Source organism: Chiloscyllium punctatum, chromosome 8 (genome assembly GCF_047496795.1).
Source record: "Chiloscyllium punctatum isolate Juve2018m chromosome 8, sChiPun1.3, whole genome shotgun sequence".
Classification (NCBI taxonomy): Eukaryota; Metazoa; Chordata; class Chondrichthyes; order Orectolobiformes; family Hemiscylliidae; genus Chiloscyllium; species Chiloscyllium punctatum.
Window position 1 is genome coordinate 45,427,277 of NC_092746.1, and position 19,681 is coordinate 45,446,957.

Below are 19,681 nucleotides of genomic sequence, written 5' to 3' on the forward strand. Positions count from 1 at the left end.
CCTAGCTGTATTAACAGTGTCGCCACAGCCACTTCCGCCCCCAGTGACATCACTCACCTGCAGAACGACCACGCCGCATGGGTCTCCGCCTCCACGCCGATCTCCGTCACCACGCCTTACCCCGCCCCCACGCCGATCTCCGTCACCATGCCTAAACCCGCCCCGCTCCGATCTCCATCCCTGCCCCGATTCCCGCCCCCACGCCTAACCCTGTGCAGCCCTCCACTCCCTCCTTTCCAACCCCAACCTCACCATCAAACTGGCAGACAAGGGAGGCGCGGTAGTAGTTTGGCACACTGACCTTTACATCGCTGAGGCTTAACGCCAACTCGTGGACACCTCTTCCTACTGCCCCCTTGACCATGACCCCACCTCCCACCACCAAACCATCATCTCCCAGACCATCCAGAACCTCATCACCTCAGGGGGATCTCCCATCCACCACCTCCAACCTCATAGTCCCACAACCCCGCACTGCCCGTTTCTACCTCCTACCCAAAATCCACCAACCTGACTGCCCCGGCCAACCCATTGTCTCAGCCTGCTCCTGCCTCACCGAACTCATCTCTGCATACCTTGACACGGTCCTGTCCCCCTTAGTCCAAGAACTCCCCACCTACGTACAGGACACCACCCACACCCTCCACCTCTTCCATGATTTTCGCTTCCCCGGTCCCCAATGCCTTATCTTCACCATGGACATCCAGTCCCTGTATACCTCCATCCCCTATCTGGAAGGATTCAAAGCCCTCTGCTTCTTCCTTTCCTGCCATGCCAACCAGTACCCTTCCACTGACACCCTCCTTTGACTGACTGAACTGGTCCTCACTCTGAACAACTTCTCTTTCCAATCCTCCCACTTCCTCCAAACCAAAGGAGTAGCCATGGGCACCCGCATGGGCCCCAGCTATGCCTGCCTCTTCGTAGGATATGTGGAACAGTCCATCTTCCGCAGCTACACACTGGCACCACCCCCAACCTTTTCCTCTGCTACATCGATGACTGTATTGGCACTGCCTCATGCTCCCACGAGGAGGTTGAACAGTTCATCCGCTTTACCAACACCTTCCACCCCGACCTCAAATTTACCTGGACCATCTCAGACTCCTCCCTCCCCTTCCTAGACCTCTCCATTTCTATCTTGGGTGACCGAATCAACACGGACATTTACTATAAACTGACCGACTCCCACAGCTATCTAGATTACACCTCCTCCCACCCTGCCCCCTGTAAAAATGCCATCCCATATTCCCAATTCCTCCTCTATATTGGGGAGACAGGCTGCCTACTTGCACAATGTTTCAGAGAACACGCCTGGGACACCCCGACCAACCAACCCAACCGGCTCAACACCTCAACTCCCCCTCCCCCTCCACCAAGGACATGCAGGTCCTTGGACTCCTCCATCGCCAGACCATAGCAACACGACGGCTGGAGGAAGAGCACCTCATCTTCCACCCAGGAACCCTCCAACCACAGGGGATGAACTCAGATTTCTCCAGTTTCCTCATTTCCCCTCCCCCCACCTTGTCTCAGTCCCAACCCTCGAACTCAGCACCACCTTCCTAACCTGCAATCTTCTTCCTGACCTCTCTGCCCCAACCCCACTCCGGCCTATCACCCTCACCTTATCACCCTCACCATAACCTCCTTTAACTCATCGCTTTTCCAATGCCCCTCCCCCAAGTCCCTCCTCCCTACCTTTTACCTTAGCCTGCTTGGCACACTTTCCTCATTCCTGAAGAAGGGCTCATGCCCGAAATGTCGATTCTCCTGCTCCTTGGATGCTGCCTGACCTGCTGCGCTTTTCCAGCAACACATTTTCAGCTAGCTGTATTAACAGTGGAATATATGGTGAGGAATACTGGAGAGAGTAACTCACCATCTGACTCCCCAAAGCCTGACTGCCATCTACAGGCATAAGCTAGGACTGTAATGGAATCTTCTTCCTGACCTCTCTGCCCCAACCCCACTTGCCAGGATGAGTGCAGCTCCAACAACACTCAGGAATCTTGATACCATACGGCTCAAAGCAGCCTACTTGACTGATACCACATCCACAAATATTTGTTCTCTCCACAACATTCAAGAGTAGCAGTGTATATCTTTTTATAAGATGCATCACAGAAATTCACCAAGGCTACTTAGACAGCACCTTCAAATCTATAACCGCTACCATCTAGAAGGACAAGTGTGACAATGCTGTCACTTTAACATATTTATTTTGTCCTTGTGTTTTTTTAAAGAGAGATCATAAAGGCAGAGGTGCTGAGGGGTCTAGGAAGAGCCTAGTTTAGCAATGGCAAGGGAATGGCCAGTTCTCTAGTTTGATTTAGCTGTGGCAGTCACAAGATGCTGGAGTCCAGGAAAGGTTGCAAACTTCAGTAATGATTCCTGATTAACTATCTCTCTGAAATCCCTTTGGAAGTTATTCCCTCCTGCCTGTAAGAATCTGTGTTTCAATTTACCTTTTTTTGCCAAGGGGTGCGCTTATGAGATATTACTGGATTGAATCAGTTCCTTAGTTAAGTTGCTTTATTGGGTCGGTTAAGTTTTCCAATAGTTAAGTTATCCTAAATTCCATTTTCTTTTGTTCGTGTCTCAACAATAAACTTAAATAAATTCTGTTTTGCTTAAAGCTGAGTGGTTTGATCAGCTGCATCACACCTGAAATATCCCCTTCACATCCGCCTTGAAAATAAGAAAAGTTAGGGTCTAGGCTACCTCCTAAAACATTTTTGAAGGGGTCTGGCCTGGTCCAAGCACAAGGGCGACAGATATATGGGATTACCACCATTTATAAATTCTGGTCTGAGACACTGACCATACTGAATTGGAAATGTGTCACCAGTGTTTCATCGTCACTGGGTTAAAATTCTGGAACTCCTTTCCTAATGGCATCGTGGAGCAATCTGCAGCAAAAGGACTGCCGTGGTTCAAGAAGGCAATTCACCACCAGTTTCCCAAAAATATCTAGGGATGGGCAATAATTTCTGGCTCAGCCAACAATCTTCACGTCCATGAATAAATCTAAAACAAAAACCTTTTTCAGTTTTAACCTTAAGTTCATGATGGAGAAGCTTTTAAAATTCATTCATAGGTTGTGGCCGCTGTTGGCTGGGACAGGAATTGTTGCCATCCCCAGTTGCCCTTGAGACTCACAGCAAAGTGAGTCAAGGAATAAATTAAAGGATATTTTGATGAACGTCAAGAATGGAGGGGAAGGAAGGGATAATGGTGCTGGGGAATCTGAGATACAGTGGGAGAGAGGGTGTGGCTACTGGTCAACCAGCAATGCTGCATTGTGGGAAAGGGGTTGCAGTGCTAGCGAACCTGAAGGATTGGAGTGGAGTGGTGGGAGGTGGTGAGCAGGGTTCCTGCAACACTTTGGGTGCAGACCAGTGTGAAGGCTCCATGAGGACATATTGTCCATGTGTCAGATGTACAGCATTGACATCCCTGCTGCAATCAACTGATGACATGGAATAATCACTTCAAAATGGGGACAGCCCTAAAAAATTTGAAAAAAAATTGTCCCTTTCTATTAAGTATATGAAAATAAGACTTACCAAATAGGAATAGAATTATAAACATACCTCCCTCTGCTTGCTCCAATATTCAACGAGATCTTGGTTGATTTTTGACCTGAATTCAGCTTTATTTCTTAACCTCATATCTCCAAATACCCAGGCGGTATAAAGATCTGCCTATCTCAACTCTGAATATATGAAACAAGGACATCCAAATATTTCTGAAGTAAATGATGCCAAAGATTGATAATCATCGAATGAAGAAATTTCTTCTCATCACAGCTTGATCTTATCGATCCTCATCCTGATGATGCTGGACTGAGGTTGATTCTGGAGGTTTTTATAAATACCAGACAAGACCCAAATGTGGAAGGTCTGACCCCGTAACCAATTATCTCAAATTAATAATCTTTCAGTATTTTGCTTAATTCAGCTGTATACTCAGATCAAGTGCAGACCAGCTGGCGGGAGTATTTGCTGACAACTTTGACCTCTTCTTGCTGCAATCTGAAGTCCCCACCTGCTTCAAGAAGACCATTTGACATCCCAGTACTAAAAAAAACACATGCGACGTACTTCAACAACAACTGCACTGGTGGCTCTGATCTCCATAATCACAAAGTGCTTTGAGAGGTTAATAATGGCTCATATCACCTCCCAGCCTGCCTTGATCCCTTGTAATTTGCCTACAGGTGCAACAGGTCCACAACGGATGCTGTTTCCCTAGCCCTACATTCATCCCTGGAACATCTGGATAAGGATACCTATGTCAGGCTCCTACTTATCGACTACAGCTCCACCTTCAACCAAACTAATCTCAAAACTCTGAGACCTAGGTCTCAGCTCTGCCCCCTACAACTGGATTCTCAGCTTCCTGATGCACAGACAACAATCAGTGAAGATAGACAACAGCACTTCCTTTACGATAAGCCTCAACATTGGCATCCCACAAGGGTGCATACTCAGCTCCCTACTATCCTCCTTATACGCTCATGACTATGTGACCAAATTTCGTCTGAGCTCCAGGTGCAGGTTTGTTAATGACACCACCATTGTAGGGTGGATATCAAGCATTGACGAGTCAGAATACAGGAAGGACATAAAATACTCGGTGTCTTGGTTCAAAAATAACAATCTCTCCCTCAATGTTAGCACAACTAAAGAACTGGTTATTGACTTAGGAAAAAAAGGAAGGAGAAACACACAGCCTATTCTATATCAATGGAGTTGAAATGGAGAGGGTCGAGAGCATCTAGTTCCAAGGAGTGACAATAACCAATAATCTGTCCTGGATTTCCCTCTTAGATGGGATGGTCAGGTAGGCACAACAACGCCTCCACTTCCTCAGGAGGCTTAAGAAATTCAACATGCCTATAAGGATTCTCATCAACGGTACAGGTGCACCAATGAAAGCATTCTATCCGGGTGCATAATGGCCTGGTACGGCAAGTGTTCTACCCGGGATCATCGGAAACTACAGAAGGTGTGTGCACAGTCCAGGCCATCATGGAAGCCAGCCTCCCATCCATGGACTCCATTTACACCTCCAGATGCTGGGAAAAGGCTGCCAACATCATCAATGACCCCTCCCACCCCACCTCTGCCATCAGGCAGAAGCTTGAACAGATGTGCCAACAGGTTCAAGAACAGCCTAGGTAGAGTGTTTTGTATGCAGTACTGTAAGTAATCTAACCATTCGTCTGAGTGGACCTTACTAAGTTCAAATCTAATGTTGATGTTGCTTTTGTGCATCACCTGTGCAGCTGTAACCTTGTCTGCCTCACTCTGTCTAAAACCCCTACGATCTGTAGACCCTTGTATGATGTGACCTGCCTGTACTGTCTGCAAAACACTCTACTTAGGTACATGTGACAACAACAAATCAAATCAAATCAAAATCAACCTGGTCAGAGATGTTACGATGCACCTCTGGAGGGACACTACCTCTGCACCACAAGAACCCTTAGAAACTTTCATTTTGCTTATCTTTGTTTTTAAGTATCTAGAAATATTTTCATACACCACCGGACAGCTTTCCCAACAACAAATCACAATGAACCCTTTTTTGGTTCTAACTCTGAATCACCACCACCATCAGCCATGCAGCCAGTTACCAGTTCCAAGGAATGACCTTTTAGGTAATACAAGCATCAAAAGGGAAGGGGAGGTAGGGCTTTATGGATAACCTTTCATTACCTTGGTTACCAAGAGCCTGTTTACCTCTACTTCAAAGAGATTCACAGACCCTGCTTTCACTGCCTTTTGAGAAAATAGAGTTCCAATAATCCATACCTCTGTGTGAAAAGAAAATTCATCTTTCTTAGAAGGTACAACTCTTCAATTTAGGCCAAGATGCCCCAGAACTTCCCATATCAGGAAACATCCTTTCCACATTTACCTGGTGATGTCTCCTCATGATCTTATAAGTTTCAATGAAGCTGCCTCTTACTTTTCTAAACTGCAGTGGGTACATGTTTCACCAGTCTAACCTTTCCTCATAAGACCATTCCAGGTATTATGCTAATAAACATACACTGGGCTGCTTTCTAAACGTTAACAGCCTTCCTCAAGTAAGGTAAGAAATGCTATACACAGTAATCTGAATGTGGTCTGACCAATGCTCTGCATTGCTGAAGCATAACCTCCCTTTTCTAAATGCTTTTGTATTGAATTTCCTTCAGAATAAAAGATAAGATTCTAAACCTTACAAATTCATGCATCAGGACACATAAAATATTCTACATCTCAGAGCTCTGTGTTTCGATAATATATGTTTGATTGAAATTTCTCCTGTTAAACTATTCATATTCATATTCATTTGCCAGATCTTTGTCCACTTACTTCAGGTATATCCCTTTGTAGTCTCCTTACATTCTTTTTACAATTGCTCCCCATGTTTGTGCTGTTAGTAAATTTAGCAAGCATACTTTCTGACCCTTTAACCAAGTCACTTATAAAATTTGTAAATTTTGAGGCTCCAGCACTACTCATTATTGAAAAATGTGTTGCTGGAAAAGCGCAGCAGGTCAGGCAGCATCCAAGGAGCAGGAGAGTTGACGTTTCGGGCATAAGCCCTTCATTAGGAATGTGAAAGGGGAAGAAACCTTACAGATAAATCAGGGGGTGGGGTTGGGACGAAAGGTGGCTGGTAAGGTGATAAATGGATGCAGGTGGAGGCTAATTGTGTGAGGAGGGTGGAGTGGGTAGGTGAGAAAGAAGGTGGACAAGTAGGACAGGTCAAGAGGGTGGTGCCAAGTTGGAGGGTTGGATCTGGGATGAGGTGGGGGGGAGTGGAGTTTTGGAAATGAGTGAAGTCGATGTTTATGCCATGTGGTTGAAGGGTCCCAAAGGTCTCCATCTCTATCTCTGGCAATTGACTCAACACTGACATCTACTTCAAACCCATCAACTCCCACAACTACCTGGACTACACCTCTGGCCACCCCACCCTCAACCATTAAAACACAATCCCTTACTCCCTATTCATCCGCCTTTGCTGTATCTGCTCCCAGGAGGAGCAATTCCACTCCAGGACATCCCAGATGGCTTCCTATTTCAAGAATTATAATTTCCTCTCCCTTGTGATCAACAGTGCCCTCCAGTGCATCTCCTCCACTTCCTGCACCTCTGCCCTTGAACTCTACCTCTCCAACTACTACAAGGATAGAACCCCTCACCCCAGTCCTCAGTTTCCACCCCACTAATCTTCAGATACAGAGCATTATCCTCCGCCATTTCCACCACCTACAATCAGACCCCACCACTAAAGACATGTTTCCCTCCCCAACCCCATCTGTGTTCCATAGTGACCATTCCCTCTGCAACTCCCTTTTTGGGTCCACGCACCCCCCACCAACCCACCCTCCACTCCAGCCACCTTCCCTTGCTGCTGCACAAGATGTAAAACCTGCGTCCACCCCTACCCCTTTATCTCCCTTCAAGGCCCCAAAGGATCTTTTCACATCCATCTGGGATTTTCTTGCACATCCACCAACCTCATCTAATGTGTCTATTGCTCTTGATGTGGTTTCCTCTACATTGGGGTGACAGAATACCAACTCACAGAGCGTTCATGGAACATCTCTGGGACACACGCATCAAACAACCCCACCACCCTGTGGCCGGCCATTTTCAACTCCACATGTAAGTCCTGGGCCTCCTCCATCGCCAAGTCAAAACTCTCCAATGACAGGAGGAAGAACACCTCATCTTCTGCTATGGATCCCTTCAAGCACATGGCATCAACATCAACATCACTAGTTTCCAAATCTCCCTGTGTCCCATCTCATCTCAGATCCAGCCCTCCAACTCGGCATCGCCCTCTTGACCTGTACTTCCTTCCCAACGATCTGCTCCACCCTCCCACTGACCTATCACTACTACCCCGACTTCCATCCACCTGTCACCTTCCCAGCTACCCAGCCCCACACCCACCCTATATTTATCTCTCAGCTCCCTTTCCCCTCTACATTCCTGGTGAAGTGTTTATGCCCAAAACATTGATTCTCCTGCTCCTTGGATGCTGCCTGACCTGCTGAGCATTTCCAGTGCCACACATTTCGACTCTGACTCTCCAGTATCTGTATTCCTCACTTTCTCCCTGCACTACTCATTGTGTCTTGAAAACCTGACAAGATACATTTATACCAGCTCTCAGATTCCTTTTAGCCAGCCAATCTTCTATCCAGAACAATATGTGCACAATATTCTGAGGAGGGATGGTCTGGCTGTGGAGGGGATGCAATGAAGGTTTACCAGACTGATTCCTGGGAAGGCAGGTCCAACATATAGCGAGAGACCAGATTGGTCAATACTATTCACTGGAGTTCAGAAGAAAGGGGTGGGAAGTTCAGATCTCAGAAACCTCTAAAATTCTAACAGCACCAGACAGGGTGAACACAGATACAACGTTTCCTATGACTTAGGGGACCACAAAGGGTCACAGTCTAAGAATATGGTGTGGCCATTTATGACATGGATGAAATTTCTTCATCCCAGAGAGTGGTAAGCCTGTGGAAGTCTTTGCCATAGAAAGTGTTTGAAGCTCTGGCGTTGAATGTTTTTGAGAGGGAGTTGGATCAAGTTCTTGGAGCTGGGGGGATTGGAGGTTGTGGGGAGTAGGCAGGAACAGGGAACTAAGTTAGACAATCAGCTGTGATTATGTTGAATGTTGGAGCAGGCTCAAAGGGCCAAATCATCTCTTTCTGCTCCCATTTCTACGTTTCTATATCCATAAGACATAAGACATAGGAGTTGAAGACATAGGCCCATCGAATGCACACTACCAAAATAGCATGAGCTTTTATTTTTCAGAATAACCTGTGGCACCTTATATATGTCTTCTGGAAGTTAACTACAGTACATCCAACAGATACCCTGAGTTGTTCTCCAATACATTGGTTCAACATGGTTTCTCTTTCGCAAAAGCACATTGATACTTCCTGGTTAGCCTGAACGCCCCTAAGTGACCTGCTGTAACATCTTTACAAATAGCTTCTAAAATCTCCTGAAGGACAGACGTTAACGTAACAGGCCTGTACTGTCCCAATCTCTGGCTCCCTTCCTTTTTGAATGAAGGAGTTACATTTGCTACATTTACCAAGTTTGTCATTTTCCAATCAAATGGAAATTTCTCTGAATTAAGGGCGTTTTTGAAAAGTAGAAACCGTGCATCAACAATCTCAATGGACAGCTATCCCAGTGACCTCCTGGATTCATCAGAGGCACTCAGCTGAGGTCATTTTCACCCCATCCCTCCACCCTAGCCTCTTTAATCCAGCCTTCCAACCCCTGGCACAATCTTGTCAATGCCAGCTTGGCAGGCCTTGGTGCGACCATTCAACCCAGATGTACCCGGCTGCATTATTGTGGTGAGCTCCAGTCTGAGTAGCTGGTACTAGAGCTGCCAGCCCCCTGTTTGGCAAGCAGCTGTCTAAGTTGGACATCCTACTGAGTTAAAGCAATTAACACTGTCCCCAGAGCGACCTTGCTGCAGGGTGACCATTATTATCATGGGTAGGTTACCCACCCCCTTGACTTTCGGCTGGGAATAGGGAGCGGAACCATGGCTCCCCATAAAAATTAGGCCTATATCTCACTCTTATAAATTCCAGAGACTTAGTCCCAACAATGCTCAAGACAACCTACTTATCGTAAGAATTGATGTGGATAACCCATACTGCTTTGCCTCCAAGGCAAATAAATGTTTCCTTATTGTAAAGAGAGCAACATTGTTCTCAATACTCTTGGTGTGCTCTCATTAAAGCCACGTATAAATTGTAACAATTCCTTATTTTTAGAACTCCCGCCCTCTAGCAATAAAGGTCAAAATGTTAATTGTTCCTACTGATTTACTGTAGCTACTTAGAAACCTTTTTGTACAAGGACACCCAAATATCAGAATATGAATATTTAATAGTTTCTCACCATTAAAAATGATATTCTAATGTTCTATTCATTTTAGCCAAGTTAAAAGCTTCATATTTCTCCACCCTATTCTCCATCTGACACTTCATTGCCCAATTGCTTAACCTGTCCTTTAGCCTCATAGCTTACTATCTTACCTAACATTGCATTGTCAGTAAACGTGTGTATATTAATCTCATTATCTTTATCTAAGCAATTAATATTGATTGTAAATAGCTATGGTCACAGTATTGACCTGACAGCATCTGGCTAGCTGCCAGTATTTGAATACAAATGTTATGTTTGGATTATATCAATCTGCTTGCTGACACACAACTGCTCAAAGCATTGTGCACCAAATATAGACCGCTATCCCTCTTTACCTTTTTATTTTAAAAAATGGTGTGATGGAGAGTTTAGAGAAAAGAACAATGGATGCAGTGCATTAGTTTGTGAGGATAATCTGAATGAATTACTTTTGCATTAGTGAAGAAAGGATCATGATGATTAACAGATGAATCATGAAAAAATAAGCAATGATCTTCTAAAATTCAATTTTGGACACGGAATGAAAATAACTCATTGGATCTCCCACACATTTGAGATGTTAATGCATGAGTAGGCACCTACTGATTGTGAAGGGCATCGCAAAACAAGATAAGAGTCAGAACTGCACATTCCAATGATCTGATTATGTAAAGTACTCTCAAATGACTGGGAGATATTTTTCATTCAGCCAGGATTGGAATTTCTAGAGGTATAAATGACACCTTCAGAATGAAGCTAGAAAAATATATACATCTGATTACATGAGCAACAAAAAAAGTAAATCATGAAATATATGGCATGACAGGAAGTAGTCGGAACAAAAATTTAAAAGCAAACATAGAAACAGAATACAAAAAGATGACAAGTTAAAAAGCGGAAACTTTTATTTAGAATTTTTAAAAGGATGTATTTCTTTAATGTCACAACAAAGATATACATGGAATTGCAGTAGCATTATAATTAACATGACATGAATTTTCTTCTTTGCAAGTGAGTGAACAGAAATGTTAAAAAAAAAGGAATGGCCTACTGAAGACAGCATTCTCTGCATCTACCATTGATCAGCAGATAAATTATGATTATAAAGCAACATCAATAACAATAACTTAAACTTACATACATGTACTGTCTTTAATGTACCAAAACATGTCTAAGTGCTTTCTGTGAAGATAAATAAGATAAAGCTTGATGCTGTGTAAAACTCTCTTAATGCCTCAAATATATGTAAATATTAGTATTATATGTGTATGAGGTGTATGGTTTTTTGGATAGAGTCTAATGTTTTGTTTGTTTACTTGATATGCAACCGTACAGAACTGAACTCCATTTGTGACAATGAATATAACCAAAGAGATTTTTTATGAATAAAGTATATTTTTGAAATTAAAAGAAGTAGAGATATTAGGAAGGGGTGATCATAAGCTTGGTAAAAGATGTTTTAAGGAACATCTCAAAGAAGGAAAAGTAGATAGAGAAGTATAAAGGGGATATTTCAGAGAATGGGACATAATGACTGAGGGTACAGCTGTAAGTGGTGAGGCAAAGGGAAGATGTGGCATATAATTAGCCAGCATCAGAGGAATGCAAACTCCTCTCTTGAAGCAAAGAAGAGGCGAGCCATGAGAACATTAAGTTTAATATTTTAAGATCTGAGAGCTAATTTGGCTAATCTTAATATAAGGAAATAACATTAGGTGGAAATACTTCACTTGGAAAGTCTAAAGGTTTATGAGGGACAAAAGCAAATGTGCAGGAGATTGACAAATCGACACTTGCAGAGATGTTGTGAAAAACAGAAAGCCAAGTTTAGGAATTTAAAAGTGCTGTTGCAGTGGCATTTAAGGGTCATTCTATGAGTGGACACAGAAGGAAGGATTAAGTGGGGGGTGAGGAATGCCAGGAGTTCATCTTGTCTTTGATCAAGCATATGGAAGTAGAGAGGGCAGAAAAAATAAACAAAATAAAGGAAGGAGTCAAAAGTGCAGGAAAATAAAAGGAGAGATTCCAGGTGAAATGCAAATGAAATCACCCAGGATGAGGAGTTGCTCAACACAGGATCTGAAGGAGGAAAGAAAGGAAGCCATCTGCTAAGGACTGGTGGGTGTTAGGAATGTGGAGGCAGTAGACAAGAATGATTTTTAAATGGAAGCATTTGGGATGGAATAAATGAATAATGAAAAAATTTGGGGGTGGCACCTTAAGGAGGTGATGGTAATAAGTAAGCATAAGGACTAAAGTGTGAGTTGATGATTTGAGCCATAAACTGGATTAGGCAGGACAGGTTACGTGTTCATCAATGACTATAGGTTCAGTATAAATTTAGTCAAATATAAATTTAACAAATTTCATGTAGAACTACATATAGAAATGGTCATTAATTGTTTGACATCATGTTATCTTATATTGAATGTGAGACAGATACAAATTCAACAATGTTAGAGAAATATCTTGGAATATATACTTCAATTACCTGTGGTTCCTGGACTCCCTTGGAACTTTTTAAAATAGATGAATCACTTGTCAAAGAAAACAACTAACAAACAGATGAAATGTATGAGCTTAGATGGTCAAAGAAGATTTCACAGTTACACACTTTTTTTAATGTTACTTAAACATTTTTGAAATTATGATTTTCTTGACAAACACAATAGAATAATAGAATAGAATTTACAATTTACTCTAATTTTGTGTATCTCATATTCAACACAATCAGATTTGCTCATTGTCTTTGAACATTGTTTTGATTCAAAATACATAAGCACATGCAGTTAATACACAGAAAAGATCGAAGGAAAATCCAATGGCCTGGATTTTGGATTATAACTGAAGCTATCAGTGCTCACGTTTCTTACGAAGTAAATTGAAGAGTGATCGCTACTTCCACATATGGACAGTTAAGTGTTAAAATCCAGGGGTTGTTGTCCTAGGTACCCTGTTCTTCCACAGCTTTGCCACATGGTACCTCACCAACAGATTCAGCATTAAAATACCAAGGCACAAAGTTGTAGCATTTGTTAAACATACTTTAAAAAGTTAGGGCATGTGTATTTGAGTGTGAGTGAATTTTTAATGCAGCAATAAATTGTGATTACTAACAAAACAGCCTCTCTACTATTGAATTTTACATTTACAAGTGCGGAGTCTCACTCTTCAGACTTGAGTTTTCATTGAGATTTAAATTAACTGTTATATTTTGTAATGTTTACTTTCTGTGTTTTGTTTCTCTCAGTCCATCCTTTTTTAAAAAAAATCTCATCACTAGATCACAAGATTCTAGATCAAGTTTGATTCCTGTGCTTACTCACAGGACAAAGCTGACATTAATATAACAAATAATTAAGATACAGAGGCACAATTAAGTCATTCAGTCTATTAAGTCTGCTCTTGCATTCGATCATGGCTGATAGGTTTCTCAACCCCAGTCTCCTGCCTTCTCCTCATATCCCTTGATCACCTTACTAATCAAAAACCTTACTAATCTCTGCCTTAAATACACTCAATGACTTGACCTCCACAGACTTCTGGGCAACATGTTCCAGAAATTCATCACCTTCTGGCTGAAGACATTCTTCATCCTCTCCCTTCTAAAGGATTGCCCCGTCACTTTGAGGCTACATGAAGGTCCTAATCTCTCCTACTAGTCAAAAGATGTTCTCCTACTTACTCTATCCAGGCCTCTCAGTATTCTGCATGTTTTGCTGAGATTCCCCCTCATTCTTCTGAACTCCACGGAGTGCAGACCCGAATTTCTCAACCACTCCTCATGTGTCAAGTCCTTCATCCCCAGGATCATCCTTGTGAACTTCCCCTGGACCCCTTCTACCACCAGCACATCTGCCCTTAGATACAGGACCTAAAACTGCTTACCATGTTCCAAATGCAGTCTGACCAGAGCCTTACACAGCCTCAGCAGCACACCCCTGCTCTTGTATTCTAGCCCTCTTGAAACATAGCTTTCCTAACTGCCAAATGAAACTGCAAATTAACCTTAAGACAATCCTGACCTAGTACTCTTAAGTCCCCTTGTGCTTCAGATTTCCAAAGCCTTTCCGCATTTAGAAACGAATCTGTGCCCCTCGTCTTCCCATTAAAGTGCAGAACCTCACAATTTTCCACATTATATTCCCTCTGCCATTCTTTGCCCACCTTCTAGCCTGACCAAGTCCTTCTGCAGACTCCCTGCCTCCTCAACACTACTTGACCCTTCACCTATCTTTATGTCATCCACAAAGTTAGCAACAATGCACTTATAGAATCATAGAATTTCTGCAGTGCAAATAGAGTCTATTCGGTCCATTAAGTCTGCGCCGACCCTCTGAAGAACATTCCACACAGATCCCCCACTATCACCTTAGCCCTATAACCCCACATTTAGCATGGCCACTCCACCTAGCCTGCATATCCCTGGACATTAACCTTACATCTTGAACACAGTTAAGATTAGAAGTGAAACTGACGATGTCTATGAATTAATGAATTGATATATAGATATAAAGGGGGAATAGATATTTGGACTAACATTGTCAATAAACAAAGTAAATGTGTGTCTCTTAGTTCCTGTTTGGCCAGCTTGGTTAGAATCTATCCACAGCTGACACTCAGATGCATTAATAGGGACTTTAAACTGAGGCCAAATGTGACTCCTTAGGAAGGTGTAAAAATAACCATGGCAGTATTTCCAAGAAGCTGCTTGGTGACCAGTGAATACTTATGCCTTAATCAATGTCACATAAACAGGTTTCTGTTTATTATCACATTGTGTGTCAGATTTTGTTCAGTATCTATTGGCTGCCATTTTATATTAGTGACTACATTTCTTTGGAAATCATTAGGTGTAAAGTAGTTTGAGATGTCTCGTGGCCATGGAGAGCTGTATGTAAATGCAAGTTTTTTTTGTTTCTCACATCACTTCATTTTGCTTTTGTTCCTGACTTTACATTGAATTTAATATTTTAATTTATGCTTCCTGGTTGAGAATCTACTTGCTTCTGTAAGAATTGTGCTGCACCTTTTCCTGCTCACAACGCACATTCTCCTAAAGAGGGCACCACACTGAAAAGGTCCTCTAGTAACTCTAAGCTGTTGCTGAAAAACCCACAGTAAGTCTGTGGGTAGCTGTACACATAATGAATAGTGAGTTTTGTTCCTGCATCACTGACCACAAAATCCAGGCCATTAACTTTGTGCAATGGTTGATTTAACTAGAAGAATAAGATCCAGTGATGTGTGGAAACTCATTTATCAATTTTGAGACTCAGTAGAGCACACCCTCTGGTTCTAATAGAAGATATTTTTTAAGTCGAAGTGGAAGGTTAAGTTTTGGCACTGCTTTGTAACACCTTTTCTGTAATACTGCTCGAATAGCACATCTAGCCAGGTGCATCAGAGAGCGTGGAGATCTTCCACAGACATCAAACAGAGATTTATAAAATTCCCAGTGTTGCTGCAAAGTCAAGAAAACGATATTGATCAAAGACTAACTTTCTCAATCAAAGGTTCACAAACTAGGTGAGGGAGTGAGTGGTGCATGACAGATATATTGGGGCTAATACACTTAGTGTGATTTTAACTTTAAACTTGCTGTATTTATTTAATTTCATTTGAAGCATTTTCCTTTGGTCCACCACAAGCATTAGTAGAATGGAACATGCAATAATCTTATTGGGTCTGAGCATGCTTTGAGGTCAAGACTGTATTGTGAAGGAACAGGAAGTGCCTGAAAGGAGAGGTTATTTAAGTCTGGCCTGAAAGTTTGATTGAGCTTCTGGCCATATTATTTTATTTGCAGATAGCTGCTATTATGGGGAAATGATCAAATTCAAGAAAATGGTTCAAACAAGCCAATCAAAACTTAATAGATTTGGCTACTGGGTTACTTTGTTGCTAATAATAACAATGCTATAGTTTGAGATTTGATTTGTTACTCCTTTGAAACTACTAAATTCAAGCTACACTTCATGATTCCATTTGTAATGCACAGATTGTAACACAAAAATGTAATGCCTGTGTTCTGTCTGAAGAGTGAAGGGACAAAAATGAAAAAGCTCTGATGACAGGCCAGCCCTGATGAAATATTAACTCTGTTTTTTCTCTCCAAAGAAGGTGGCTGACCTGCTGAGAATTTCCAACATGTTTCATTTTTATTTCAGATTTCCAGCAAGCACTGTATTTTGTTTTTGTGAAGGCTCATTGGCTTATTGACATTAATATATGACTGATATATATTAAACTGGTGACAATTTGCATGTATCATGTCCTTTTTACTGATTAGGGTCGCAGGTGGAATCTTCCAGTCCAGTAGGAGGTGAGACGAATGGTGGGTGGGTGAACATAATTAGGTAAGAGCTCCAAAAATCAGATTCTCACGAGTTGGGCTAAAGTTTTGCAGTGAAGTAATCTGACTATAAAAGACAGGTCAATCATCCCTACTGCAGATATTGAAAAGAATACACGAGCATCCCATTTGTTGGAAATAAGTGGGCCTTCTACACAATTGTAAAAACTGTTTGCTTTAAATACATGACACCGTAAACAAGGTTTGCTTCTGATAGCTTTCACTTCATCCTGGATTACAAAGTAAGTACTTACTGCTATTCCTGATAACAATGCAGCTTTAAATGATGGCTGCATTGAGTTGTGTCATAAACTCGGAGAAAGTGAAGACTGCCAATGCTGGAGATCAGGGTTGAGGGTTTGGTGCTGGAAAAGCACAGCTGGTCAGGCAGCATCTGAGGAACAGGACAATTGACATTTCGAGCATAAGCTCTTCATCAGGAATGTGGCTTGTGGGTCAAAGGGGCTGAGAGATAAATGAGAGGGGGATGGGGCTGGGGGAAGGTAACTGAGAGTGCGATAGGTAGATGACGGTGGGGGTGAAGGTGATAAGTCAGAGAGGAGGGTGGAGAGGATAGGTGGGAAGGAAGATGGACAAGTAGGACAGTTCCAGAGTGCTGTGCTGTGTTGGAAGGTTGGAACTGGGATAAGGTGGGGGGTAGAGGAAATGAGGAAACTGATGAAATCCACATTGATGCCATGCAGTTGGAGAGTCCTTAGGCAGAAGATGAGACGTTCTTCCTTCAGGCGTCAGGTGGTAAGGGTTTGGTGATGGAAGAGGGCCAGGACCTGCATGTACTTGGGAGACTTATGTCATAAACTCATCAAGTACAGTCAAAGGGTGGAATCTGACTCTCTACAGGCCATGTTACAGCCCAAGTGGTTAAGAGCTGGGAGGCAGACTTTGGGGCTGAAGGGCAGGTTAAAGCTGAAACAGCTAAGGGGAGTGCAGTCAATTGGGAAAAGGTGAGTGCTTATCCAGGAATGCAGCATTGTCTAAGAAAGGTTAGAAGTATGACCTCACAGCAATCTGTCCTGAGTGGATTGAGAATGGGAAAGTCACAGGGAGTTGGTGGTCCAGATTTTGGACCTTGCTGTGGGAAGCTCATGTCCAAAGATGTGTGCAGCAGTACTGGGAAGCGGAAGTCATGGGGTAGGGTGGGTGGGGGGGTAGTGTTTGAGAGTTAGACCAGGTTAGGTTGGAATAAATAGGTCAAGCTTAGGAATCAGATGGTTTTGTGTGGTGTGGTGTCAAGAAATGCAGGTGATAGGAGGGTAGAAGGTCAGGAGGAGCATTGGAATGTGCTTTATTAATGGCTCAGGGGGAGAAATGGGCAAATGAATAAACACATTGATGAGATCAGTGGAACTGTCAATGGGTTGTTATCTTTCCAAGGTGACAGCGATTTTGAGGCATTCAGTGAGGTAAAGACTGGTGGGATCTTGAAGGGTGACAAGGGGAAGTTTGAACAAATTCATTCTAACCACAAAAGTAAATCTCATCATCTTGAAGAATTTACCAAAACTTCTTCCACTTTCAAAAGACTGCACCCAAAGTAGGAATAGGAGAGTTTTTTGGGTGTGTGTCGTTAAGGTTTAGATTTAGGATTGACTGAAGAGATATCCTATTAATCATGACCCCAGTGGATGGAGATTCATGATTAATTGGGTTCAATTCTTAAATAAGCAGTTATAATTCCAGAGCTGATGACATCACATTCCAACGAAATCCCATCGAGTTATGGAGTCATACTGCACAATCAGCTGATTGCCATCTCATGATGTCTTAAGTATGATGCAGTCATGGAGAAAGGGAGATATATTCAATCTATAAGGTGTCTCACGGGAGCAGGTCCAGTCTCACCGGGGCTGGAATCCTGGCTGGAAGGTCCTGCCAGGCAAGTGAGGGGTTGAAGGGGTTTGAGGACCAATGGTATGGGTTTTGGCATCAATAGATCACTTATTGAGAAGCATTTCATTTTGCACTACTGTTAAATAAAGGGTAATTTCTTAGTTTTAATGCACTGATACTGTGATCACTTAGACATTTCAAACTGCACGGACAAACCTAGCTATTGTGCTAAATTGTGGGCAACTGCAGTTGCACCTAGGTGAATATTCACACAACTGTAGGCTTCTGGATGGGACTACGATTATAGACCTTGCCTCAAGCAGAGTGGAGGGGAATTATGGTGGACAGACCTTGGAGCATGCTCCTCAGTTGTCCTACATCCTGCACGTTGTCACTAGTTCGCTCTATTATTTCATTATCTCTATAGTTCTGGAGAATATGAAGTTTCAAGACTTGCAATCTCATACTGGGCTGGATTCTCACTTTAAAAATTAATTTGACATGCATCATACTCTTTTCTTTGTTTCATCATGTTCTCTATCTCCTGTGTTATCCAAGGAAGCCTGACTTTTATTTTCTGTCTTTCCATCTTGTTTCAAAGTACTTAACCTGCTCATGAAACATCTCTCCCTTAAAGATCACCCATTGTACTTTTACAGTTTACCTGTAAAATTTTGGTTCTGTTCTACCCTGGCTAGATCCTCACTCAGCCTATTCAAATTAGTCCTCTTCCAATTTAAATTTAGCTTGTTCCTTGCTGCTCTCAAACATGAACTTAAGCCCTGTGATATGATGATTACTCTGTCCCAAGTGGTCCCCCACAGACACTAGACTCACTGGCCTCACTTCATTTCCCCAGCACCAAATTGAGAAATGAATGTCTTCTTCCTGACTGGACTGATAACATATTCATCAAGGAGTGCATTTCAGAAATTTCTCATCTTCCTTGGCATTTACTCTAACATTATGACAGCTGATATTTAGATAATCAACGTTCCAAGTGTCACATCTGCAAAATTCTTGCGCATCTCCCTGATTTTCTTGTCTTCTTCATATACCATCCTAGCTGTCCTCCAGGGATATCCATCCTGACTTGATCTAAGCATACCTGTACCTGCCAAGTTGGCAATGTGTTCGGGTTGATTTATACTCTGCTGACTTTAATGGAGTATAAGATGGATACCCATCACAAACATACTTGCTCAAAAATTATTCAGAGCTCAAAATTCAAAATAATAGAGACACAGCAAAAATCATTATCACTGGGTAATGTTGGTCTCATAAGTGCACACATATACATGTGCATTGACCCATCTGAATTTAATCAAGTTTAGTTTATAGAACTATAGAATCATTGATTTTTGCAGTACAGAAGGAGGCCATTTGACCCATCATGTCAATATGCTCAATCCTCCCGTTCTATCTTCGTAGCCCTCTAAGGCCATTACTTGCAAATATATATCCAACTCTCTTTTGAAACCTCCTATGGAATCCACCTCCACCATTCTCCCAT

The 19,681-nt window shown here is 42.4% G+C and overlaps 1 protein-coding gene across 2 annotated transcripts in view; it reads right to left on the reverse strand.

Annotated features, from left to right (window-relative positions):
* Window positions 1-10,958: 10,958 nt before the first annotated feature.
* The window catches only part of asb4 (ankyrin repeat and SOCS box containing 4), a 46,043-nt gene continuing 37,320 nt past the window's right edge, over window positions 10,959-19,681 (reverse strand). For both annotated transcript variants that reach the window (XM_072575466.1, XM_072575465.1), the window contains exon 5: window positions 10,959-15,426. In XM_072575466.1, the coding sequence (XP_072431567.1) occupies window positions 15,238-15,426 (189 nt within the window). In that variant the 3' untranslated portion in view covers window positions 10,959-15,237. The remainder of the gene's footprint in view (window positions 15,427-19,681) is intronic.